The sequence below is a fragment of the Odontesthes bonariensis genome, chromosome 4 (genome assembly GCF_027942865.1).
Source record: "Odontesthes bonariensis isolate fOdoBon6 chromosome 4, fOdoBon6.hap1, whole genome shotgun sequence".
NCBI classification, from domain to species: domain Eukaryota; kingdom Metazoa; phylum Chordata; class Actinopteri; order Atheriniformes; family Atherinopsidae; genus Odontesthes; species Odontesthes bonariensis.
Genome location: NC_134509.1, coordinates 10,750,905 through 10,778,451, shown reverse-complemented (window position 1 = coordinate 10,778,451; position 27,547 = coordinate 10,750,905). Strand labels below are relative to the sequence as shown.

Below are 27,547 nucleotides of genomic sequence, written 5' to 3'. Positions count from 1 at the left end.
ATGGCACCTATTTATGTTGGTGATCTTGTGACATTACACCAATCCATAAAACTTAGACTTTTGGCAAGTTTATTTGCATAGTCTTATGGTACTAATGATAACTAAAAAAAAAGTAAAGTTACCTTTTTATTTGGTTTAAAATAAACACTAAATCTGATAAAGAGCTAATCGGAGACAATTTGAGATTGAATAACCTCTAGAAATTATTTTCATACTGAAAACAACACAGTTGTGAGTGCCAATCCATCCATTTTCTATACCTGCTTATTCCAATTCAGGGGCCTGGTGCCTATCCCAGCTGCCATTTAGCGAGAGGCAGAATGCAGGACCCTGGGCCCTAACCATAAGTTCCCCCCCTCCAGGCCACGATTTGAAAAATTTATTTGAGTAACTTTGTACCCCCCCCCCCCCCCCTTTACAGCACATAACATGCACATATATGGACCCTGTGTCTGTCTGTCGCACCCACTTTTAACACACCTCAAACCCCAAAAAGTTTCCCACGGCCTACTGAGTTACTTCAAAAGCGCTAATACACGCAGCATGACCAGCCAGATCCTGAGTCGAGTGTGCACCCACCTGGTCGCTACACCAAACTCCACGGCAGCTATCGAGCTGCGGAGGGAGACCACTGAGTAAATACTCCAAACCTAACCACAGGGCCACACAGAGACAAATGAAATAAACAACCATGCACACTCACACTTACTCATAGAAAGAACCCATGCATGCACAGGGAGAAGCCCCAGCTGTGGTTTGAACCAGCGACCATGTTGCTGTGAGTGACAGTGCCAACCACAACACCACCGTGCACCCTCAGTATCAATTCATAAGTGTTATTTTACAGTACTGTACAAAAGTCTTGAGCCACCCCTAATTTCTATATATTTTGGTTCAAAGGACCCAGAGTTTTTTCAATCTTTTAAAATCATCTCAAGCAATATTTCTTCAGGCTTTCTGATAGTCTTTAAAAGTTTTCCTTTGAACGTTGGCTGCTTTTACACTTATTCTCAGTCCACTTCATAGAACCTGATCATTATCAGAAGAATCTGGGTTTTTTTTCGAGGTCACTTGAACCTGACCTAAGAATCATTCAAGCATTAAAAAAGAAACCTTGCTGATGAGATGAACCAATGTTGTATCTACAAATAACACACAATTTAACAAGGAAGTAATTCTAAACTCATGTCTTTAGGCACATTGTTGTTGCAACCTGTCGCGACCACACATAATTTCTTCCCATTTCTTTAGTTGCATCTAAGAGAATTGCCAAAGATAATGCAGTTTGACAGACATAAAATAGTATTTTCACACCAACAAGATGACTCCCAAAGACATATTATCTGAAAACTTGGCATATCTTGTTCTAGTGTGCAATGGGATTTCCGTATACCTACCTAAAATGCTCCGTTGTACCCACTTAAAATTCGTTTTTCAATTTTTAGAATAGCTCAGCCACGTTTCATCAACTACCACTTCTCATGGAAGCCTTGTTATAATTTAACAATACAACGACAATATTGTTTTGACAATAACGTCCCGTAAAAACTCTTCTTCTTTGTATTAGTTGAAAGCGGTGATTCTCTAAAGCACAACAGCGCCCCCTATAAGGAGTGGAAGGTGGAAAACTAAAATGGATGTGTGTATATATATATTTTTTTTTATGTATATTACATATATAAACGAATGTAATACACATATATATATATATTACAATTAATTAATTCTGACAGCCCTTGTGTATGTATATATATAACAACCTCTCTCAAGATGTGATGGTGTTCTGCTGCTTTAAAACAATCACTCTGTCAGGTCTTGTTCTATGAGGGATGAGTACAAAGATTAAAAAAAACTGGACATAAGACAAAAGGAGAAGTAGCAGGCCTAAAAAAAAACTATCTTAAAGTGATCCTTAAGAAATAAGAAAGAAAATCCAGCAAAGATCTGACACAGGACCTGAGACATAGCCTGGGAATTCCCATGCTGCTTTGCGCTCGATTTCATTCTCACTGCAAAGTCAGCCTGGAAACCACCGCCCTTATTTTTGCCTGAGTTTGGGAACCAATCACAGAACGGGGGGGGGGCAGCAAGACGATGACGACGTCTATGCGCTACACCGAAGCTTGTAGAGTGTTAATCCAACATGGCAGCGGACACAACGTTACCGTTCAATGCAGCCTTAGAAAGTGTTTCGGAGTAGATTCACCCTAAGGTCATTTGAACCGTGACATCCAGCCAAGTAGCCCACCCGAAGTTTTTCCGATATTGGCTGAACATCAGCTGAGTTACTGAGTTATCCCGAATAGCTTAGTACAAGCACTAATGGACCCTGGCAGTATCTCCAAAATTACCACACTAAAATCACATGCCATGACACCAAACTTCTATAGTAGTACAAATATGGTCTGTACTCACAAAACGATGCATTTGGAAGTTTGAAAATAGTCCAGGAGTTTATTATTATCAACACAAGCCTGATAGTTTCTCTGCTGCTAAAGCTTCGTCAACGTCACTTCCTTGATCTGGGAGCTTCAATGTAAGATGAGGGTTGATCTACTACTGTAGACAACAAAGCAAGGCTGCTCAATTTCTCCATTGATAAAATAAATTCACAACTCTACAACGTAAAAATTCATGTAGAATATAGCATATACTTTGTTGTCTACAGTAGTAGTAGCAGCATGAGAAGAACCAGACGCCATTTGATAGACATTCGTAGCGCCCAATAAACGGCTATAGGCATTCGTAAACCACGCCTCAAATACGAGAAAATGCACACCTAGTTCCCAGACCACCATCTCATCGAGATTGTGGACGCGTCAGCCAGGCTACCTGAGACATGCAGTTGTTCAATTTAGTGTTCACTGAAGCAACATCAGAAAAGATTTCCATGCAAGGGTGGCTGACACAAAGCCATTCTTCAGGAAGGGAAAAAAGAGACTAAGGTATGCCAAATTACACAAAAAAAAATGAAAATGAGTGGAAACAGGACTTATGGTGTGATGAATCTACCCCAGAAGCGGACCTCAGCATTACTGCAGCAGTGTGGGATAATCTTGACAAAGAACAGAACAAAAGGCAACCAACATCCAAAGAAGAGCTTTAGAATGTCACTCAAGAAGCCTGGAGAACAATTTGTGAAGATCGGAAGAAATCACAGGAAAGCTTTGTCAAACAGGGTTCAGACTGTATTGAAGGATAGAAAAAAGGTCATACAAAATTTTGACTTTCAGTTAAATTGGAATTGTACAAAAAATTGTTTTTTTGCATGTGGTGTTCTATGAGCCTTGATATTTGCATATTTCAGTAAATGTCAGTGTTGTTTAGGATGGTGAAAATCCATCAAATGTGTCAGATTCTTTGAGAGATTTTTAATCTAAATAATCTAGAAAGCAATAATCTTTAAACCAATTGCACTGAGCAATATCGCAGATACTTATTAGCTGTCTGGTATCGAAATTATTCAGGCAAAATTTAAAGTAAAAATAAATAGACTGTTCATTGTCATTGTCATTTTTTTATTTATTTTTTTTTCATTCCACAGATTTGCTATATGGCGTGCAAGAGTCCTTACATATCATTACTTTGTAGAGTGACACCTTTAAACTGCCAACACACAAATCCTCCAGATTATGTGGTGTCCTCGTCATACAGGTTATTTAGCAAAGAAGATATAGTTGGAAACTATCCAATGCAAAGGGGTCATGCAATATTCCTTGCTTTTTGTGAGACACATTGAATTGATGGACATCGGAGTAAATTTTAGCAAAGCTACGAACTGTGAATTTTGTAGATAAATTAGCAAGGACTGTAAAAGTATACATGGGTGCTCAAATTGTCTGATTATGTTTATTCATTCTCAACTATAAAAACTGATATACAAACCTCAACCAGCAGGGAGGAGTCAGCTCACAGTATTCAGGGGTAGAACAAGTCACAGCAGAAGCACTGCCTTCTGTAAACCTGTAAATAAATTCATTAAGTTGGTACAGTAGGTCAATCCGTTTGTCACACTTACTTTTCAGCTTTTCACCTGCTTAAGATTCATCATATTTCAATAAGGTGCATATCTGTCCCAACACGCTGCTACACCGAACAAAGTGGGACTTTGGGGCATTTTCCTATAAAACCTTGTTTGTCCTCTCTGTGACTCTGCCTCTTGACCCTTTCTCTCCTCCAGTGTCCCTTGGGGTTTAGCCAGGCCTCTCCCTCTTTATAAGCCCTGCAGGCCCGGTGATGGCAGCCACAATGTCTGGGAAACTTCACAGCTCTGCCTGAGGGCGCAGACCAGTGGTCAGCTCAGATGTTGGTCAGATTAGATGATCTATCTGATGACTGACTCTGTTTTAGTCAGGTTAAATATGTGGTCATTTTTTTTTCAAACATTTAATTTTCTTTTGTTGGCCTTGTTTTTTTTAATTTTCTTTACAAAAATATATGAGGTGCTATAAGTTCATAATCCACAGATAGCACAAAGGCCTGTTTATGAAAATGGCTTGAGTCAGGCAAAAGATATGAAAACGGTCAGAGCATAAAGAATTCGAGACCATATTTATTGCTACGCTCTCTGGTGGAGGCTGTGGACGCAACGCGAACATGTGTGGAGTGGGTGGAGCTGTCGGTTCAGACCTGCGGTACCAGCTCTGACTCTGTGATCGGAGAGTTGTTGCAGAGGATGCCACCATTTAGGCGCAGTTGCATGGAAGAAATACAGTGAAATAGACCTGAAATTTTACGTTTGTTATTTTCATTAATTCTGCTTATAGGATTTTTATAAAGATTTTCTGAGTTGTTTTTTTCTCTGTAAAGACCAGCTTCTTTATCAGGCGCGCACTTGGATTTATTATTGTGATTTTGGTATATTTATTTTTCTATTAGTATTATTCCTTGGTTTGCTCGTCGGCAAATGTTGATTCTGAGGACAGCTGCCTTCGTTGTCAGGCTGGAGAGACAGCATGGCGTGGGACTGAAAACAATTTCCGTTGTACTGCTTTCTTAAGAAAACTTCCTCCAAAGTTCTCTTTATGGCGCAAAATGACAGAATCTAACTTGAGGAACAAAAGCAACTATGGGCTGTATTTTGCTGAAGCGTTCAACGAATCTGCTTTGGATCACATATTTCTTAATGATAGCATCACAACATGCGGGAACTTCACGTTCGACTCGCAGGTTGTCGGTGTTGGGATTTTCCTCTCCGTTTTTATTATGGTGGCAATCGTAGGGAATATTTTGGTCATCCTGTCTGTGGTTTGCAATAAACATTTACAGACTGTCACAAACTTCTTCATCGTCAACTTAGCCATGGCAGACCTTCTGTTGGCCACTATTGTCCTGCCCTTCTCTGCTTCTCTAGAGGTTCTAGGATGCTGGGTGTTTGGCCGGGTTTTCTGTAACATCTGGGCAGCTGTGGATGTGCTCTGCTGTACCGCCTCCATCCTCAGCCTCTGCATCATCTCCATCGACCGGTATATTGGGGTCAAATACTGCCTTAAATACCCAAGTATCATGACAGAAAAAAAGGCAGTGGCTATTTTAGTGCTTGTGTGGGTATCATCTACGGTAATCTCTGTTGGACCACTCCTGGGATGGAAGGAACCGCCGCCTGTGGACGAGAGCATCTGCAGCATAACCGAGGAGCCGGGATACGCGCTCTTCTCCTCTCTGTTCTCTTTTTACCTGCCGCTCATGGTCATTCTCATTATGTATTTTAGGGTGTACGTGGTGGCCCGCAGGACTACTAAGAGCCTGGAAGCGGGTGTTAAACGGGAGAGAAATAAGTCGGTGGAAGTGGTGCTCCGTATACACTGTCGCAGCGTGCTGGAGGACGCTCGTCCTGCCAAAAGCAACAAAAACCATCCGTTTCGAAGTTCGCTCTCAGTGCGGCTGATGAAGTTCTCTCGGGAAAAAAAGGCTGCAAAAACTCTTGCCATCGTGGTGGGGATGTTCATCCTCTGTTGGCTGCCCTTTTTCTTCTTTCTGCCATTGGGTATGTTCATAATTTTCATTTTTCTTTTCGGGAGCATATAGTGCATGTACTTTAGAGCAAATCTTTAAGATCTTGTTGAATCCACGCCTCTTCTTAAACGAATACATTTTATGCAATTTTTTCCACCATTGATGCTTTTAATCTTCTTCCATTCTATCTATGAATCGACCTCTTTTAATTTAGTAGATGTACTTTGCAATGATATTCGACATTACGTATGTTAATTAGGCATGTTGAGTCTGAATAATTGATGTATTCGTCTCATTTAGCGAGACAAAACGTTAATGCTATTTTTATGCAGCTTCACTTGACAACTTTTAGTAGAGTTCTATTTTGGTTGCAAGCACAGTAGTCGAATAAATCATTGAGCAACACTCTAAGATGTAAGTACGTGTCTGGCAAAACAAAAACTGAAAATGACAATAAATTCTCTAAATTAGATTATTATGATGTCATATGTATATATATACAGATATAAAAATGTTTTGGTCTGAAAAGGTCAAAGTTGCAGCCTGGCTTGATGCATGTCTCTTGTTTTTCTGACAGTCTGTTAAATCTTCAGATGGTTTATGTTGCAATTTTTAAAGAGCAGCAATAACAGGCTGCCATTCTTCAGTAACAAGCACTCTGAAACAGGATGCTTCAGAGACCAGAGGGTTGTAATAATAACAATAATAATATTTGCTGAGAGATTTTTTTCATACATCGATGATAGAAAGGTCACTGCAAACTCACACTATCAAATACCACAAGGTCTTGAAACAATTCATTATTTGGATTGAGAGATAATAGAGAGCAATGTTGAGGATAATTCAGAAATTTACCAGAATACTGAAAAAAAAATAAGATTTAGAAAGTGAAACAAGACGTTGTTGGTCATTTATTATTACAAATGGATTACATGGCCTTTCATTGAGGATAACCGCTTTAAGTCACTATGCCAATACATAAATCAAACAGATTGATCCTTCATGCCTACTTGCTTCCCTCTACTGTGAAAAACTACAGTAAAGGCACCAACTTACATCCACCAATAATGTCCTCATGTATTTTCCGTTCAGATGTCTTCATTTTAGTTGATTTTAAAAGCCATCCTGAACAAATGACCCGTATTTTATCAGGCATAGCTCACATAGCTCACATGCACCTCTCACTTTACAGGATTATCAGTGCAAAACCCTGCAGGGAGAGAAATGGTGCAAGAAATGATTTGGGTGCTACTAATCACGTCATCCATTCAATAGGAGAGAAAAGGGCAAGTTTATTTGTATGCAGAAGTGTAAGGCAGATCCTTTTTTCTTCTGATTAAAGAGGACTTATGAGAAGAATGAGCTTCAAACAAGTCATTTTAATGATCTTTCAGTACACATAACATTATTTCTCCATAGGGATATAAGCAACCAAAATCATTAATTCAGTTTTCAAGACCAGAATTTCGTTCTACATTGTCATAATGATCGCATTATGTGACGTCATGAGTACACTTTACAACCTGCTTGTTGGAAAATTGACCCAGGTGCATTAGTTGGAAACAGCAGCACAACAAAATTTAGTATTCAAAAGAGAGAATGAGAAGAAACCAAGCCTAAATGGATTGTTATCGCAGAAAAATGCATCTGATGTTATCTTAAGTTGTTTTTGGGGATTTTTGATTCCCAATATGGAAGAGGCTTCTTATTTTTATGGTTAAGATAGTCAGACCATGAAGAACACTAAACTAGTGTCTGCTGTATCTTAATCCCTGTGCTGTACTTTGTTAAAGCCAAATAAATCTCAGAGCTCCTATGATCTTTCTTCCTTGTTGGAAACCATCTGGCTCTGAGAATTTTTTTTCACAGATGCTGTCTATGTAGTCCTGAACTCTGACCTCCTCAAAAGATGTATTTCAAAACACAAGCTCCCCATAGGGATCAATGACGTGCTGTCAATTCATCTCTGTGGAGTGAGTCGTGCATGACTGATGGATGAGCTTTTAGACCCCTTCTTACACATACTTTGTCAGCCAGATTAATGTTGGAACCATTGTAAGAACTATCATTAATAAGTAACCTTTTACTGAGAGGCAGAAATGGAATTTTAGCACATCTCATACCAATCGGGTCTTTTCTCTGTGATGATGTAAATCCAGATGGAGTACTCTGACTCATCTAAAAATCCATTGAGATCGTCCTAACACCGTTTGTTAAGCTTCATTCAGCACCCATGAAGACTTTTCTTTTTATTAAGATGGAGATTTTAGAAACTATTGAAAGATAGGATTATTAATCAACAGTTACAGCCTTCCTGACAAAAAACTAAAACATCAGGAGCCATACAACAATTGTCCCATATGTACACTGTAGTATTAGATTTACAGTTTCAGGTGGATTAGGTGACACTGTGGCCACTGCTATAAGTAGTTTGCCAGTATGGCCTACAAATGCATGAACTAGATCATAGTACTCATTGACTATGAGAGGGTGACTTTTAAAAAGCCACTTGTAAAATATTGACCTTTGCTCTGAAAATAAAATGTCAAGGAGATAAAATTCCATGCAAGCTCTCTAACAGAGAACTGTTCAGGGTTCCGTCTGCTCACACAAAAGAGCTGTCACAATACAATGTCTGAAAAATTTGACAGGTCCCAAGACTTCTGAATGGGGTTCAGTGTAGATTCAAAGCATTTGAGCTTTGCTTAATAGTTTGTCTTAAGCTGTAAGCCAAAGTAAACGTTAAGAAAGAAAGGATACGATTAAAAAAAGCAAATCATCTTACAGACATCAAAACATAAAGGAAAAACATTTATATTCAGTCTGAAAGACAACAAACAAGAAAACTGACAGACAAAAAGAACATTACCTGATGTCATGGTACTGGCTGAGCATCAGGGTGATAAATCATATGCTGTCTGCCTCTGAAGGTTACGTCATTTTAGGCAGAAGAGTTAATGGAGAACATCACTTCCATTAATGAGTTTATGAATCTTAATAAGTATTTTGAGTTAAATTTGGCTTAGGGGCTCTATCAGAGGCAAATGCCACACACAACATGCTGTTCAACTGCAGAAAACATTTCAAACAAGATTTAGGGCTCCGTTTTATGATTCATTTCTTCATTTTAGATTTCGTGGTGCACATTATGTTGTTGTTAGCGGATATCAAAACAGCATGAAGCCATTGCTTTGAAAATCATGTGCAAGCCATCTCATATCTTTTCACATTTTGTGAAGGGAATTGAAATGAAAATGGACTTCTGGGCCAAGGCAGTGCAGACTTGACATTACCGCTGTGCAATGCTGCCTCTGTGTCCGGGGGTCCATGCTGTCTTCAATCTAAAGCCTGGGGAGACAAGAACAACCAGTGAGCAGTGGGAAAAGACAACATTCCACAAAATACAGCATGTCATAGCATGTCAAACTAAAAATACCATTGCAAGTATAAAGATACAAGCAAAGCAGGAAAACAGTGCTGTCGATGAGATGTACAGAGGTAGATTAAATTAAAACTGAAAAGTTTTCATGCCTCTCAAATTAGTCAGTTTTCCCTATAGACAAGGTGTCCTCTTCATTAGGTGAGGCCCCTTTAATGAGTAACTTTGCAGGGTTTACATAACACAGGAACCCCCACTTAAGGAAAACTTACAGCATGGTGTAATTAGAAATTGCATATGCAATAAAGCTAAGGATGCTTCATGCCTGCCTAGAAAAAAAAAGAAGAAAAAAGTATTTTACTCCGCTATCATCAATATATGCATAACAAGAAAAAGATCCCCATGTGTTGGCAAAGTAGGATAAGTGTGATATAGTTCAAGAAATATTTTAAACATAAGTAAATGTTTTATCTAATCTTCATCCTCCTTGAAAAACAGCACATCACAAAGAAAGTTCTCTGCACTGAGGGTTTGTAGTTTATCGTGTCCATAAAATGGCTGAACTTCCTGTTTCTGTTTTATAAACAGAACCAGAATGCCTTGTTGAATCAATGCAAAAAAAATATCCCATTGTCAGACAGACAGTGCTTTCATTCTAGGCTATAAGTCAAATGGGAGAGGAGCAGCTCTCGTCAACAAAGCAAAAAGAAAAAGAAAAGAAAAAAAGATTGAAGATGGTGGCATCAACTGTTATTGACATTACTCTAATTTATTATTTATATAAAGCACAATGACATACAGCTTCCAGTTGCCAAGAATAATTATCTGATATAGAACACAAGTTTATGGAAAAATATTCTTTTTGTGCTAAGATTTTGCTTCAATTGTCCCCAATTCTGATGTTTCCACCTTCCTCTAGGTTCCTTCTTCCCAGTACTGAAACCATCTGAAACTGTGTTCAAGGTGGTGTTTTGGCTGGGATATTTCAACAGCTGCATCAATCCAATGATCTACCCATGCTCAAGCAAAGAGTTTCAGCGGGCTTTCACTCGTCTCCTCAGATGTCAGTGTCACCAAAAACGGAGGGTCCTGCGTCGGTTCTACGACCAGAGGTGGCGGACAGCTGTGAAGGAAAGGGCAAGAGATCAGAGGGGAAACTATACGCCTGGCTACTCTATGCATGAATCCTGGGGCAGCTCATGGTTACATAAGAGGAAAGGATGCTCGATTGGTTTAAAGAGATGGAACCTTTTTCCACTGCAGAAGTCTTCCTTCCATTTCAGAGAAAAAGTGAATAATCTGTCAAATAAAATCAAGGGAGGTACAGGAAAAAGCACCACTGTATCAGTGGGTCACACTGATACAGTAGATACAGTCTCTATGGGGATTTGCAACTCATGTGAGCAGAACAGTTATCAGTTCTATGATCTGGCAGAGTGTTACAGTCTGAAGGAGACTGACATTTAGAGGGCCCCTGGAGAGTCTTTAATTTTTTTTTCAATGGGCCACACTGGACCAACATGCAAGAAAGACTGTGATAGGGCATAAAATTAGGAAAATATCTGAGAATCAAAGTTTGATTAAAGCTGAGAGGAATGATCCCAGCACAAATGACACTAAAACCTTATCTGAACCCTTGTGACCATTGTGTTTATTAAAATTAAACTTCTTGTGAACTGCTTAAATCCTTGTTTTGGAGGTGAACTCTACAGTAGCAAACTTTTTGGACTTACTGCTGTCATTTTAGGGTGCCACGCATCCCCATTACAACGCAGACTTAACACAAACGAGCATAATCATTATTACTGTAAACTTTTATTTTGTTCAGTTTTATATTCTCCTTGTCTTTAACTCTTAGCCAGCTGATGCTGTGTGGTGACAAACATCTTTGTTTGATATTTTGCTGATTTGAAGGTTTAACAAGTAACATATCACATGCAGCTGTACTGAAACAAGTGTACTGAAACACTATCTGAGCAGAGTCGTAAGCGCAACTTTTATTGTTGCTTCAAAGTCTGGACTGAGTCAAAATGTAAAATATCAGAGTATATGTCATGCCACCTTTTCCTTTCTTTCTTTCTTTTTCTTTTTTTCTTTTTTTTGACAAGGCGTAAGAAAAGAAGCCAGCAAAGAATAAAGTTGTTGCACAGTATTTATTGTCTTGGGTATGTAGGGTAACCTGGCATTGATGTCTACACCTAAGTGTAATTTGCAATGCCATTTGAGTGCTAATGTGAAATTAATGTGCTTTTTTTTTGTTTGTTTGTTTATTTGTTTTGTATTGTCATGTTTATGTCAGATGCAAATAAAAAGGAAATAAGGAAAAAAAGGGGTTTTTTTGCGTGGAGTTAGCATAAAGCGCACTGTAATATGTATATTCTCCATCCAGCAGATGTCACTAGTGTATTGGCTGTTTTACCTCCTGCACCTGATCAACTTTAAGTTGTAGCTATGCCTTTGGATGGTTGATATTTGTGTGTACATGTTGTGTTGTGAGTGTGTGTGTTTAAAGAGAAAGTAAGTCAACTCATCTCAGATCTGAGCAGAATAGTACAATCTGCTGATTGACGAACAGACACAAAAATTCCTAAAATTAAGAGACTGAGCCACACATTCTCACTCTTGAATGTACTCTATAATAACTGACCCATTATTGTCCAAATACTGTTCTCTTCTCTAATGAGCTGTAAGTTGCAGCTGGTTAGGGTAAGGAATAGAAAAGGGACCTTTAGCTATAATGTTAATAAATTCATGGTTACAAGTTGACATCAAGTCAACTTAACTCTGTAATATACAAAACAACAGGCGTGGTCATGTTTAACCGTTCATGGTTTCTGTGCCTGCATTGTCTTTTGAAAACGTGAACACATATTCCTTTGACACGTTTTCTTGTGAGAATAGGTTGTATTGACACAAAGACACTATTTCATGAGGCGGGTGCTGCAGGCAAAAGAAAGACAGAGAGACTTTATCAGGACTATTGATTGATAACTGCTTCCCGTTAACAGACTTTTTCCACCATGAGTTCACTTAGATCCTCCCTTGACCTGGGTTGAAAAAAATGAACAAAAACACACATAAATATATATTCTTTGCATTTTTTTATTGGACCAATGATAATCAGAATCAAGGCTTTTTTCACAAACGCATGAAAAATGGAAATGTGTGTCTCAAACAAGCTAAATTCATGCTTCTACTTACTTCTTCCCCACCATTAACTTAACTGAACGAGATGTGGAAAAAAAGCTCATTTTGAAATTTTTATTACAAACATTGCTTTTATGTTGTGTAATGTGTCTTGTATGCAGTGAAAAGTTAAACAAAATTTGGGTTCATAACAGTGTTAAAGTACAGGTAAACTTCATTGAGGAGGCTTTTTATAGCATCACTAGCTTAACATGAATTGAAGCACAAATACCAACAGCATACTGCACATCAATTATGTCCGTTGTCTGTATAGCAGATTTGGATATATAAAGGCTATAAGTTACCAGTGATTGTAATCATGTATTACTATCTCATTATTAGTGCAAAATTACAGATGACTCAACTTTGAGACTATTTATCCTGGATAATGAAAAGACCATAATTTACAGCAAAGGAAGATATAAATTCCTTTAAATGCATTCAGAGAGTAGCCATACAGGCTAATTTAACATAAACTAACTTCATGTTTTTAAAACAGGGACCTTAACTTGTTATGTACCATATGTTACACAAGCAAGAAAATGATTGCTGCACATTTTCCAAACATGCCACATCTCTTCTCATATCAGCAGCGACTTTAACCCATTGTATTTGAGATATTACACAACTACCTTGAAAACCTCTGTTAAACACCTGTGATCTCTCATCTTTCTGTCAGGTCATTGAGAAGGTTTTACTATTCCACAGTTGCTTGAAGTCCTGGCTCTTCTGTCAGGTTAAATTTAATCTGCGTTACTTCGTTTTATCTTTTTTTTTAATTTACTTATTTTTTTTATCTGAAAGAGTTACAAATGAGTTGATATATTCGACTACTAGCACCGAGACACATCTTACTGCTTAGACAACAACTGTTAATCCTTACATCAACAAAAGAGTAACTTTCTCCCCTCAAAAAACAAAACTAATACTAATATTTACAGCCAAACTGCATGAAAGATATTTCTTTATACGCCAAAGCTTGACATCTAGTTGCAATAAACTTTTGTAAATAAGATGCTTTCCATCCATTTTGATGAACTTCAACAGTTGACTTGTGTACAAATCCAATTTACAGAAAAGTTTTTGGAAATGCAACAAAAACGTTATTTCTGGAATTTCTCAATTAATTTGAATCTTCTGCAACAAACACAAAGAAAATAATTTTCAGTGTCGTCATTGACCAACATCATTTTATTTAAAAAGATATAAATAAATCTAGAATTTGATGCAAGTAATCAAAATACTCAAACACTGCAAACACTCAAAATACTTTAGAAGAGGGACATTGAAATAAAGTTTATATATTAAAAGATAGTTTTAAGCATTAGTGAGGTTTTTACCTGAGATTAAGTCAGCAACTTGTTACTTGTAATCAATGGTTTATGTTTAGTTTAGCCCTCCAAAACTTCTAGTTTGTATGGACATGAAATAATAATGTAAATTTCCCTCACTTGTCTTCTACTCTCATGGATCATTTGGTGGCTTTCCATTTTAAGAATAATTTTAACAGAAAATATCGGAAGGTGTCTCACAATCATGGAATAACTCCTTGATTGTGAGACACCATTTGTCTTTTCATAAAAACATGGATATACTAAATTTCTTTCTGCTAATTTCTGGATGGATTATCATCTAACACCACAAACACAAATCAAGAGTAACCCAATAAAATTACCCTAAGCAAATGATGTTGCAAGCACTACTTCTTTGGAAAAGCCATTGTGGCAGAATCAAGCTGGATTATAAATCTGGAAGGACAATATGTGATTTCGTACATTATGGTTAGAGAACCCTTGTCAATCAAACTCATCATTGATCTTTCGATAGCTACACAAAATGTACAGGTACTATCTTCATTTCATGGTTGATCTGCACATTCATTTGCTTCTTTCCTAGTGTGCGATAACTCCATTCCTGGGGATGATCCGGGAAGGCATACCCTGCAGCCCATGAACATGAGGAATGCCCTTCGAAAGGAACGGTTGAAAAACCCATACAGGAAAGGATTCAGAGATGAGTTGATATATCCTAACCAGAGAAATACATCCCAGATGATGACCTCTGTGCTGTATTCAATGAAGGGATCCACAATGTTGACTGTGAAGAAAGGCATCCAAAAGATAAGGAAAACTCCCATGATGATACCTAAAGTTTTTGCTGCTTTTCTTTCCCTTTTCATCGTGTTGCGATGTCTTTTTTTCTTGCTTGAGTCTTTGCCCACTCCAGCAGCCATCTGGCTTTCCATGGCACTGATCTGCATGGCCTGCCGCTTTGCAACTTTGAAGATCTTCCAGTAGGCCACTAGCATGATAGCCATAGGCAGGTAAAAGGCAACCAAGGAAGCCATGACAGCATATATGCGGCTGACCAGGAACACACATGCATCTTTAGGAATGAACACGTCTATTTCAGCAATGTGAAGATCTAGCATTATAGGGCCAAAGGAAATGAGCATAGGAACAGCCCAACAAATGCCAATGAGAAGAGCTACCCGACGTTGGGACATCTTTAGGGAGTAAACAAGTGGGTTGCAGACTGCATAATAACGGTCAAAGGCTATGCAGCTGAGATGGAATATGGAGGCAGTGCAAAGCATGACATCAAGGCTAGAATGAAGCTTACAAAAAAGGGTACCGAAATACCAGCATCCTTCCACAGTCCGAATCATACTATAAGGCATCACCACCAGGCCTACAAGACAGTCAGCTACAGCAAGGGACATGACAAAAGAGTTTGTTGGAGACTGCAGCTGCTTGAAGTAGCCAATTGACAAGACAACCAGAAAGTTGCCCACCACAGTACAGGCGATTCCAACTGAGAGAGAGACATACAGGAAAATGCGGGAGACCTGGTTCCTGAATGATGTGCAGGAATGAAGTTCAATCTGAAGAGATGTGTTCGCATCTTGAGGCCATCCCAGGCTGCTGTTATCCATGGTTTCATAAAAACCTGTCAAGATATGCAGACAAAGTTGGAAATCAATACTTTGTTGAATGGACCACACAGAAGTTTTTGACTGAATTACGACACTATGCAAACTTATTATCAGCTATTCTCTAAACTTTAGCTTTAGTTTAAAAAATGAGTCACGTGACACTGCAAGCCTGAGATAGAGTTTCTTTATCTGACACTCTATCTGCTTACCTGTTGTGTTGCAAGTGGTTTCTTTTAATAATAATCTGGTAGACGTGTTTGTTTTTTGGATGGGTTTTTCTAAACTATAACAAAAATCTGCCAAAACTTTTAAATAATATACTATTAACCCTGGAAGAAGTGAAGTGTCTATCCAACTCAGCCGTCACCGGGGCTTTTGGAGGGGAAATTTTCCCAATGACAGCGACTCATGACAAGCACTGGAGGTGTTTAGGAATTTGACATTTTCATTTAAAAATCTACCCCTATGTGCTGAATTGTGAGAATACTACTTATTACTCACAGTATTTTTACACAAGTGTGTTTGTTAGCATTACATCATATTACAGAATCGGATTAAGCTTCCTGTGCCAGTGGAGCAGATGTTCCTGTTGACTTGAAATATATTTTAATTAGTACCACAGGGATAATGCTGTCATGATGGGACGAGATAAAATAATGTTTTTTTTACATTCCCATGTTTTAGTTTTTTTGATTAACCAATTATAATCTTTTGTCTTGAATTGTACTTACCATCATTGACCATGAGTAAAAATAGGGTAATGTATGATTCAAATATATACCTATTTACAGTGTAAAAACTGCAACATGCTTACAATACTATAATCATCCAGAACAATTCATTAGGACTTTGCAAATCAAATTAACTTAATGTAAAAACAAAACAACACTTAGATTGCGCCAATCAATCAAACTACAATGTCACGTTTCACATAAATAAGACAAATTGGATTTTTTTTTGAGTTGCAAGATAAAAAAAAATATAATAATTTCATCCATGTATGCACTTCATCCTTTATGCTGGAATTAGAAAAAATATTTCTGAACAATCTTGAGTTCAGCTGACTAAATTTACACATTAAATTAAATTCAGTGTTTCAGAAGAGTGGAATGGCTTTCTCCCAGATGAAATCAAATCAAATCAAATCAAATTTATTATTATATTATATATTATATATAATTTTTTACAAACAGTTCAAAGTGCTTTACATAAAATAAAAGCATTGTAGCAGGGAGTGCAAGAAGCATTAAAAATACATAAAATAATATAAAGAGAAACAAATAAAATCATTTAAATGAATTTAAAATCAGGCAACAGTCTAGATAAGTTAAAAGATATTTCATGCATAGACACATGAGAAAAGAAATGTTTTTAACCTGGATTTAAAAATGTCTACATTTGGTGAAAGTTTAATCTCCACTGGCAGTTTGTTCCACTTATTTGCAGCATAACAGCTATGACGATAATGCAAACCATAACATTGACTGAGCTTTACTTCTGGAATGATTCTTCCATGGAAATGTTTAATTCATAGGGTTTAAGTTAAGGAACTGTGTCACTATTATGTACAGTACGGTACAATTAAAGATTTTAATCTTTAATAAATTAATAAATATTAATGATGATAATAATAATAGTATATATCAGGTTACTGTAACCAGAAATATGTTAATGGGGCATACTCTTAAAATGTTACATTGTTTTTATTTGTTGCACTGAAATTGTGCAAACATGTTAATGTTATTCACTTTTATATTAGTTTCTGCTGTGAACATCAAAAAGTCTGCAGTCATCTTTTTTTTTTTTTTCTATGAAAGCAGGTCAAGGCTTTTTTTAATATGCCCACCTGGAAATAGAGGGCATTTCACTGTTTAGTGAAGAAATATAGGGACGGTCCTCCTCTCACCCTATCTCCATGCAGAAATATTTTTTACATTTTTTTCAAAGCTCAATTCTGATGTCATAACTGCAAGAATCATACACTTACATTTGAGTTATGACTCTGTCATAACAGTCTCTTCAAAGTTGATATAATGATTTACAGTGTCAAAAGACAGTAATTACTGGATGAGTATAATCGTATATCGTGATTGCAAAAGCTCTTTGTAATATCTTTATGTCATCCTTTTACAAATGACATTACTAATAGAGTAATGAAAGTAAATTAATGAAAAGATTAATTTATACACTGTGGAAATCTGTTATTACGCTTCCGATTTGTGGAAAATAATGCTGGTATGACACTGACATAAACATGAATATGAAATATGAAATATTAAAGGACATTCCACTTTCTCTTAGAATCACTGCAATCAAAAAGCCATATCTAAAGCATAAAATAAAGTAGGATTATCGTTCTTTTCCTAAATGATTCTACAAAGAATAGCTTTGGTGATGTTAAATGAGTTAACCATGATTCTCACCTGTTTCGAAGAAAGATGATCGTCTGCCCTCGTGTCTGTGCAATACTGCAGCTCCATCAACCTAGGCTTTATGCAGACGAAAGGGAGGGGTGGGGAGTAGGCTGTAATAATCGTATGCAACAGTTATCAAGCTAATAAAATGCAGCCTGGTGCCAACTCCCCTGCCAACTCTATTCAATGTTTTGTGCTTTTTTTTCCCCCCAGTTTTGAGTTGACATCCATTCAGTGTCTGACTATTAAGTTTCTGACAAATAATAAGACGATTACAAAGTAATTTGGATCTTTCTGCTGATACTGTGATTGCTGGGTATAATAACAAAGACACTTTTACATCTGTGCAATTTACATTATATAAATAGCTCAATTTCTAGCACATACATTAACATATTGGCACTGTAAGGCAAGTTATAGTAACAACATAAACTGGATCCAAAGGTTAGAATTGTAGTTCTACAATAGATTTTGGTCCTTTACTGCCTATAATCTGTTTCTAGTTAAGATAAGCAACACCAATATTTAGTCTTCGGCTTTTTTTCACGTTTCAATGTGGTTTCTTTGTTTGAGGGATTTGAGGCAAAGGCTATGTTTACTTGCAAGGAGGTTTTAGCTACTGTGCTTTTAACATGTCAATATGCTCTGTTTATCTCAACACTCTGTCGTACTTCTGTGTCTGTTGCTTCCTCTTGTACTTCTTCTGTTGGCAGCAGAGCAGCAGAGGCAGATCAGTGAGGTTGGAAGGTGAGAGTGTGTCCAGTGGAAGTGGGTTGCAGGGGGTTTGTGGCCTTTTCCACCACAAGGCTGCTAAAGGAGTTAAGTATCAGAGGGCAGGCACAGCGGAAATTAATCAAAGAACTCTCCACTGTGCCTGAACGAAGCGGTCACTGGTTGTGGCTGAAACGAAAAGAAACCGGATGGGCTGCCAAAGACCACTTCAGTCACTAGGCGGCACACGCCCAGGTCTTATGAGCCTGTGGTGGGCCTTCCCCAGCTAAGTATGTCTTGTGATAATTGGCCGAAACACCCAATGAGGCTAGGATCCGGCACCTCTCCCTGACTCTGCCTTCCTCACCCTCTCTCTCTCTTCTCACTACCTCTCTTCTCTCCTACCCTCTGTTCCCATTTAAATACCCCAAAACACTCAAACGCATCTCCATACAAGGTGAGTGCTCTGCAGAAATGTTAGGGATTGAAACACCTAGCCCTATTTATACAATTATGCATTCATTCACTTTTGGCTATACACTGTGGATCAAACCTTTTATGAACTATGTCTATTGCAGAAGGCTGTTATTCAAACGTCAATTAAAACCACACGACTTACAATAATTTCACCGAAAAGGTCAACACAGACTACATTGAGGACATCTCATGGCCATGTTGTGCAAAATATGGCACTTTTACAATAAAGGTAAAAAAAGTTCAAGGCAATAAAATAGTTACATGAATGTTTGTCTGTGAAAAACTGCAGCATGCCTAGATTTTACATTACATTAAACTGTCACAAAATTGCTGTTTGCCACTTCTAAGGTAGGAAGGGATAACTGGTGGTTTTAGTACATGAACAGCAATGTAACAAACCCATAGTGTCAGTCATCAAATAAGTTATTTTACTTTTTTATTGAAAATACCATAATTAGAGTTCGGGGATTGCCATCACATCACGTAAATGCTGCCCTAAACAAAACAATACAACTACAATATTGGCACTCTTTTGAGCCATGGACAAATGTAGCTAATCCACATTGTGCACTGAGAGTTGGTTGAAAAGGTAGAGGATACTTTCCTAAGCCCTCTCTGTATTATTGTTTGATCATCATCAATTTCAACGTGTAGAATTCTAAAATATTGCATCATACATCCAAGGTGGAGGAGGGTAATGAGGATTGGCTTGTTAGTTCCAAAATATTTTATCATTACCGTTTATTGTTGTGGAACCTTTATGGTTATATGAAGTAATTTGTTTAAATGTGTTCTCTTCTCTCCTGTAACATCTATCCTTAAAAGTCCAGTGTGTGGGATGTGCTGTCATTTAGCATATCACCTGTGGCAATAACATCTGAGCATATTGACAATAACGAGGAACAAGTGGAAGGCAGCAACCAGGTCAGTGGGTTGAAGAATTAGCAGCAACCGTTACCAGCACACACGCTCACACAACTCAGTCACAGCAAATTCTCCAGAATATTTGCTGCAACTTGAGCACATTGGCTCGGCCACTGATGTTGCAGTGATTTTAGCAGGGATCTAATTGGAAAATATCTACAAGAAATCTAGAGCAAACGTTGTGGACATTTGTGTTTGCACATGCCACTGCTCTGGAATGTGTCTAAAACATCTCTAGAACATATCAGGACTCCAGTAAAAGCGTCATGATTAGGTCATTCTATTTCTGCTACTTTATTGCCATTAGTTTTATACTTTAATATATGCTGACAAAAATCGCTAAAAAGCTAAGCTAACCAACACTGAGCGTAGATATTTTATTAATAATAATAATAATAATAATAATAATAATAATAATTCTAAAGCATATCTATTTTTGCACAGATGCAGCTTTCTACATATGCCTAAAACAGCTCTCATCAGCCCTTTCATGTTTGTCAGTGAGCAATAGACCAGAGTCAGTCCTGCCAAGCATGAATACCTTGGGCCCTAGCCAGTGACAGACGTATTTCAAGTGTGGCGAATGTATTCTAATTAAACATGAGGGATTTTTAATGAAGGGTGCAATAAAAGGCTTAATGATTAATTTTCTCTGTTTGCTTTATGTTTTTAGACCAGTCATTCATATGTGTATTGCAAGTATGCTTAACAGGCAGGGTACCCTGCTGCACATCTGCTCTTTTGTTCCTGAAAGACAAGTGAAGAGACTGGAGTGCTAAGACACTAACCTATCAAAGCTGATTACACATTTCATTATCAACAGTGTAATTTAGAGTATTGCTCTCACTCAAAAACTTGGGACGATGTGTTAAATGTAAATAAAAACAGAATGCAATCATTGTTAAGTATGTATGAAGATTATCATGAGCAAATATATATATGCTTTGCAATAAAATATAGAAAACATATCAATTGAGATAATTCACAACTTTGTGAAAAATATTAGCGAACCCACCTAAAAAAAGTTCAGGGCCAAGATTACCTCCGTATAGCATCCCCTCTTGTTTTAACAACAGTCTGTAAAAATGTAAGAACTGAGGAGACCAGTTGCTGAACCTTTCAGAGAAGAATGCTGTCACATTCTTGACTAATATAGGATTCTAGCTCCTAAGGAGATATACTGCCACATTAACCATGCAATGGATGTGGAAAATAGTCCTCAAGGATGAAGCTGACCATTTTTATTTTTGAATTTATTTGGGATTATGAAAAAAGTCTGATGTGTGGACAGAAACTAAAAAAAACAACTTTGACAGGCAATGTTTTCTATGCTGGACACTGTATGTGGTTTCAGCTCAGCTGTATGGGGGAGGAGTGAACATGCCCTGCATGTTTTTGATGTTTCCCTCCTCCAGCACACCTGATTCAAATGATCAACTCGTCACCAAACTCTGCAGTGGCCTGATCAGGAGCCATTCATTTGAATCAGGTGTGCTGGAGGAGGGAAACATCGAACATGTAGGGCAGTGGGTCCCAAGGACCGGAATTGAGAAACACTGCACTAAGGTTACCCTCTGGAGGCGATTATGCTGGAGACTTTATATGGTGCTTTCTATTTAGATTTTTTTAAATCTTTTGCATAGTTTTATTTTCATTTACATAGAAAATTCAATCTATGTATGTAGTCATTAATCTGTTTACTGAATGTTCGATTGCACTTCCAATGTATTTTATGGCTGCTGAACGGAGGCTGCTAAAAGTTTTTTTTGTTGTTGTTTTTAGATTATTCATAACAATGACAGTAATGTTTCCATTCCAGCATTTATCTTATGCACACACACACACACACACACACACACTTTTAGTTGTGAATCTCCAGATTATCCTCTGAAAACCTCTTTTTTTTGCACAATATGATCAATTTGTTTTTTATTTCTGTTTTTAAAAAGATTATGATTTGAAAGGTTTATTTTCATGAGTCATTACAAACATATATGAAGCATATCCATTCTTAATATGAGTGACAAAGACAACAAAAGAGAAGCTAAAGAAAAACATTCAAATAACAACACAATATTTTAAATATACCCTTTTATTAGTTTGCTGATTAACAGTGCAGTTTTATCCATTTTTTTAAAGCATACACAAAAAGTATTCAATAGGCCCTGTTGATCAATCAAGCATATATGTTTACGTCATTATAGTGCCTAAACATTTTTGACTATCATCTAACTTCTCATTTAACGCAGTGCACATCCAACACTAATCACTTGGAACTGGGTGTTGTTGCCAAAAGACATATGATGGCAGTTTGATTGATAAAATTAGCTGCATAAAGTTCATAGTCATTATATTTGTTCTCACATTTACAAATCTGGAATAAAAACTAATTGTTGAAAACTGTTAAATTAATTGTTGATCTCAAACACAATACAAATCTTCTCCAGCTTTAAGATTATTTAACCTCAATTCTCCTACCTTTTGGTGCCATACTACATAAACAACACACCTCTTAATTTTCACCCGTTCACTGAAGAGTTCCTTTGGATGATAAATTGTATCCTGCTGAGTGATACTGTATAGTGCTATTAATAAGAAATACATTTGTGGTACGTTATTCTCTATGTATTTGCATTTTTTAGAATATTTTAACAGTCCAATACTGGGGAAAAAAAATCAAACAAAATAAATGCATTTTCAAAACAAGTATAGTAAATAGATTAGCTTAGAATTGTCATGATTAGTACCTTAAATAAAATACAATATAACATTTGGAAAAACTGTCTTCATCTCTGACATGCAGCACACATCTTTTTACCACATGATGTATTGGCAAATATCATAATGCACACTTGTTATAGCTTTTGTTGTTTTGTTTTTTTTTACAAGCACAAGCATTGTTGCACTTTTGTCCATGCAGCAAATGCTACTGAGACTCTTAGATGCTATAAATTAATCAGCACCTGTGCAACAGCCAGCATTGTAAGTGAAAAGATTACAGTAGTTGTAGTAGTAGTGGGAGCATTAGCAGTGGTACTTGGAGCTGTGGTTGCAGCAACAGTTGTTGGAGCTGCAGTTGTTGCAGCTGCAGTTGTTGCAGCTGCAGTTGTTGGAGCTGCAGTTGTTGCAGCTGCAGTTGTTGCAGCTGCAGTTGTTGGAGCTGCAGTTGTTGCAACTGTAGTTGTGGAGACTGTAAGCAAACCAATTATCAATTAATGTTATTCTGTAGCAAGTCTCTAAATAAAACGTTGATGAACATATTAAGTTTTACCCCTATACTTACATGCTTAGAAGCATGGGGAAATCACAATGAGTGGAAGTAAATCTAATTTTAGTTGAGATTGTTAACTATAAATTTACAAATCAATCAATAAATCAATCAATCTTTATTTATATAGCGCATTTCATACCACAGGCAACTCAATGTGCTCAAAATGAAACAGGTTTTGGTACCAATGTATACTAGAACGTCGATTTTGTGTGCTGAGTGAAAAACGAAAACTGGTACAGATGTATTGGTTAATGGAGACAATCAGTTACCTGCTGTGGAAATTGTAGGCTTTAATAATGATAGTCAAGTTGAAATAGGTGGTGGTGAGGTCATGCTTACTGGTGGTAAAGTTGCATTGAGCAGTGGTAAGCGAATGCTTACTACTAGTAAATAGTAAACATCTATGGTCCTGTTAGTCCATTATATGCATGAGGTGATAAAACCATTTGATCTCTAAAACTAAACAAAGTCAAAGTGTCATGAGGTGGTTGGGTCATGATATTACCTGTAGTTGGTGTGGTAGGTTGAGTTGTATTAATTCCTACCAAGAAAAAAATCAAATTGTTAAACTAATTGGGTTAGATTTTGATACTGTAATGAACCCTGTTTGCTTTCTACGGTAAATACTAAAGATCAACAAATATATATATATATATATATATATATATATATATATATATATATGTATAAAAGGAGTCTTACTTGTTGCAACCACACTTGACGTGTTCAACGGGAGTGTGAAGTTGGAATTGTTGGATGCTGTCACCAGAGCATTTTCCACCTCAGTTGTTTCTGGGACGGAGCTGGCATTACGGAATACCAGATCAGCATCTACCACAACGGAACCTTGTCTGTAAGAGAAATTATTATTTAATCATTGTTTCTTTCAGACAGCTGATTGTGAAATTATAATAAGCAGTGGATGTTTCAAAGTGACAAAATTCTCAATAAAGCAAATGAGCAATCATTTTGAAGAGAAACATAAATTTTTTAGAGCTTGGAGCCTTTTTTAAAATACGTCCATAACTGTCATATATTTGGATATGGGTATATTATAACTTATTTAAAGTATAATATCGCCTTGATAACTATTGTCTGTGACATGTTGCCATGTACCTGAAAGCTCTGATAAGAGATCGCAGGAAACGGACGCCAAATCTGGTCCTATAGATGGAATCCAGCTGTAAAAATGAAATCAACAAGAAGTTGAAGGTTGGGAAATGTTGGGAAATGTGAGACAACTGCTATAACTACACTATGCTATATTACACATCACTGCCATTCTGTAATATTGTATTATCAAAAATTCTAAAATATTTTTCAAAACAAATCACATTTATTTCATTTAGCATAAGATCAATGATAACAAGAAATTTATACTTACAACTTCTTGTATTCTGTTTGCTAATGTCTTGAACTCATCAGAATCACTGTTTAAAAGTCCAGAGGTAAAGGTTTGTCGCAGGCTAAATCCCAATTTGACAATTGTTTCTGGTGGTGCGGCATTGGTTACGATCACAGTAGCAGTTGTGGTAACAGCTGGAAGGAAAGTAAAATTACTTACATAAACGTTTAATATTAACCTGTGTGCAATAGAACAAGTTCAGAATCGCAAAAAATGCAGCTAGAGATGACACAGATCTTAATGACATATTACACATGAGGAATTAATTTATCTTAATTAATCTTATTCTATTTTTCCGCTGTGTGAAATCAATTGAAACTAATGTATTAGCTGTAAGAGACACTAAATGACCTATTACCTGTAGGGGACGTGGTGGACAATGGTGGCACTGAGGTGACATTGACTGGTGGTGAAGTTGAATTCAGTGGTGGTGATGTCATGTTGACAGGTGGTGAAGTTGCACTGGCTGTTGGAGAAGTTACATTGAGTGGTGGTGATGTAATGTTGACAGGTGGTGAAGTTGCACTGGCTGTTGGAGAAGTTGCATTGAGTGATGGTGATGTCATGTTGGCAAGTGAGGAAGTTGAATTCAGTTGTGGTGAAGTTGCACTGGCTGTTGGAGAAGTTGCATTGAGTGATGGTGATGTCATGTTGAGTGGTGCTGAAGTTGCATTGAGTGGTGGTGATGTCATGTTGACTGGTGCTGAAGTTGCATTGAGTGATGGTGTTGTCATGTTGAGTGGTGCTGAAGTTGCATTGAGTGGTGGTGAGGTTGCATTGAGTGATGGTGTTGTCATGTTGAGTGGTGCTGAAGTTGCATAGAGAGATGGTGTTGTCATGTTGAGTGGTGGTGAGGTATTACCTGTAGTTGGTGTGGTAGGTTGAGTTGTTGTATTAATTCCTACCAAGACAAAAATCAAATTGTTAAACTAATTGGGTTAAATTTTGATACTGTAATGAAGACTGCTTTGCTTTCTCCGGTATATACTAATGGTCAACAAATATATATATATATTTGTATATATATATATGTATATATTTGTTGATCATTAGTATTTACCGGAGAAAGCAAAGCATATATATATATACATAAGGAGTCTTACTTGTTGCAACCACACTTGATATGTTCAACGGGAGCGTGAAGTTGGAACTGTTGGATGCTGTCACCAGAGCATTTGCAACCTCAGTTGTTTCTGGGACGGAGCTGGCATTACGGAATACCAGATCAGCATCTACCACAACGGAACCTTGTCTGTAAGAGAAATTATTATTTAATCATTGTTTCTTTCAGACAGCTGATTGTGAAATTATAATAAGTAGTGGATGTTTCAAAGTGACAAAATTCTCAATAAAGCAAATGAGCAATCATTTTGAAGAGAAACATACATTTTTTAGAGCTTGGAGCCTTTTTTAAAATACGTCCATAACTATCATATATTTGGATATGGGTATATTATAACTTATTTAAAGTATAATATCGCCTTGATAATTATTGTCTGTGACATGATGCCATGTACCTGAAAGCTCTGATGAGAGATCGCAGGAAACGGACGCCAAATCTTGTCCTATAGATGGAATCCAGCTGTAAAAATGAAATCAACAAGAAGTTGAAGTGCTATCTAATTTCAAGGTTGAGAAATGTGAGACAACTGCTGTAACGACACTATGCTGCATTACACATCACTGCCATTCTGTAATATTGTATTATCAAAAATGCTAAAATAATTTGCAAAACAAATCACATTTATTCTATTTAGCACAAGATCAATGATAACAAGAAATTTATACTTACAACTTCTTGTATTCTGTTTGCTAATGTCTTGAACTCATCAGAATCACTGTTTGAAAGTCCAGAGGTAAAGGTTTGTTGCAGGCTAAATCCCAATTGGACTGTTGTTTCTGGTGGTGCGGCAGTGGTTACGATCACAGTAGCAGTTGTGGTAGCAGCTGGAAGGAAAGTAAAATTACTCACATAAACATTTAATATTAACATGTGTGCAATAGAACAAGTTCAGAATCGCAAAACCTGCAGCTAGAGATGAGACATGAGGAATTAATTATTCTTAATTAATCTTATTCTATTTTTCCGCTGTGTAAAATCAATTGAAATTTATGTATTAGCTTTGAGAGACACCAAATGACCTATTACCTGTAGGTGAAGTGGTGGACAATGGTGGAGAAGTTGCATTGAGTGGTGGTGAAGTTGCATTCAGTGTTGGTGATGTCATGTTGACTGTTGGAGAAGTGGCATTGAGTGGTGGTGATGTCATGTTGACTGGTGCTGAAGTTGCATTGAGTGGTGGTGATGTAATGTTGACAGGTGGTGAAGTTGCACTGGCTGTTGGAGAAGTTGCATTGAGTGGTGGTGATGTCATGTTGACAGGTGGTGAAGTTGCATTGAGTGGTGGTGATGTAATGTTGACAGGTGGTGAAGTTGCATTGAGTGGTGGTGATGTAATGTTGACTGGTGGTGAAGTTGCATTGAGTGGTGGTGATGTCATGTTGACAGGTGGTGAGGTTGCATTGAGTGGTGGTGATGTAATGTTGACTGGTGGTGAAGTTGCACTGGCTGTTGGAGAAGTTGCATTGAGTGGTGGTGATGTCATGTTGACAGGTGGTGAAGTTGCATTGAGTGGTGGTGATGTCATGTTGACAGGTGGTGAGGTTGCATTGAGTGGTGGTGATGTAATGTTGACTGGTGGTGAAGTTGCATTTAGTGATGGTGTTGTCATGTTGAGTGGTGCTGAGGTTGCATTGAGTGCTGGTGATGTCATGTTGACAGGTGGTGAGGTTGCATTGAGTGGTGGTGATGTAATGTTGACTGGTGGTGAAGTTGCATTTAGTGATGGTGTTGTCATGTTGAGTGGTGGTGAGGTTGCATTGAGTGCTG

General features: G+C 37.4%; 3 protein-coding genes across 28 annotated transcripts in view; 1 reads left to right on the top strand and 2 right to left on the bottom strand.

The window, feature by feature from the left end:
- The first annotated feature begins 4,700 nt into the window (after nucleotides 1–4,700).
- On the top strand, nucleotides 4,701–11,577 carry adra1d (adrenoceptor alpha 1D). The gene is made up of 2 exons (XM_075464387.1): nucleotides 4,701–5,986; nucleotides 10,254–11,577. The coding sequence occupies exons 1-2, from the start codon at nucleotides 5,035–5,037 to the stop codon at nucleotides 10,799–10,801; spliced, it is 1,500 nt and encodes a 499-aa protein (XP_075320502.1). The 5' UTR covers nucleotides 4,701–5,034; the 3' UTR covers nucleotides 10,802–11,577.
- Nucleotides 11,578–14,162: 2,585 nt separating this feature from the next.
- LOC142379243 (5-hydroxytryptamine receptor 4) lies at nucleotides 14,163–15,455 on the bottom strand. Its single transcript, XM_075464386.1, has one exon. The coding sequence runs from the start codon at nucleotides 15,453–15,455 to the stop codon at nucleotides 14,379–14,381; it is 1,077 nt and encodes a 358-aa protein (XP_075320501.1). The 3' UTR covers nucleotides 14,163–14,378.
- A 6,600-nt stretch (nucleotides 15,456–22,055) lies between these two features.
- The window catches only part of LOC142378437 (uncharacterized), a 30,768-nt gene continuing 25,276 nt past the window's right edge, over nucleotides 22,056–27,547 (bottom strand). For 21 of the 26 annotated variants that reach the window (XM_075462926.1, XM_075462929.1, XM_075462934.1 and 18 more), the window contains 11 exons: nucleotides 26,807–26,995; nucleotides 26,450–26,604; nucleotides 26,175–26,239; nucleotides 25,761–25,909; nucleotides 25,520–25,558; nucleotides 25,016–25,270; nucleotides 24,637–24,791; nucleotides 24,369–24,433; nucleotides 23,955–24,103; nucleotides 23,758–23,793; nucleotides 22,056–23,171 (listed from right to left, as the gene is read on the bottom strand). In XM_075462926.1, coding sequence (XP_075319041.1) covers nucleotides 22,927–23,171; nucleotides 23,758–23,793; nucleotides 23,955–24,103; nucleotides 24,369–24,433; nucleotides 24,637–24,791; nucleotides 25,016–25,270; nucleotides 25,520–25,558; nucleotides 25,761–25,909; nucleotides 26,175–26,239; nucleotides 26,450–26,604; nucleotides 26,807–26,995 — 1,502 coding nt within the window. In that variant the 3' untranslated portion in view covers nucleotides 22,056–22,926. The remainder of the gene's footprint in view (nucleotides 23,172–23,757; nucleotides 23,794–23,954; nucleotides 24,104–24,368; nucleotides 24,434–24,636; nucleotides 24,792–25,015; nucleotides 25,271–25,519; nucleotides 25,559–25,760; nucleotides 25,910–26,174; nucleotides 26,240–26,449; nucleotides 26,605–26,806; nucleotides 26,996–27,547) is intronic. The other 5 variants (XM_075462927.1, XM_075462933.1, XM_075462930.1 and 2 more) reach the window with 5 other exon arrangements.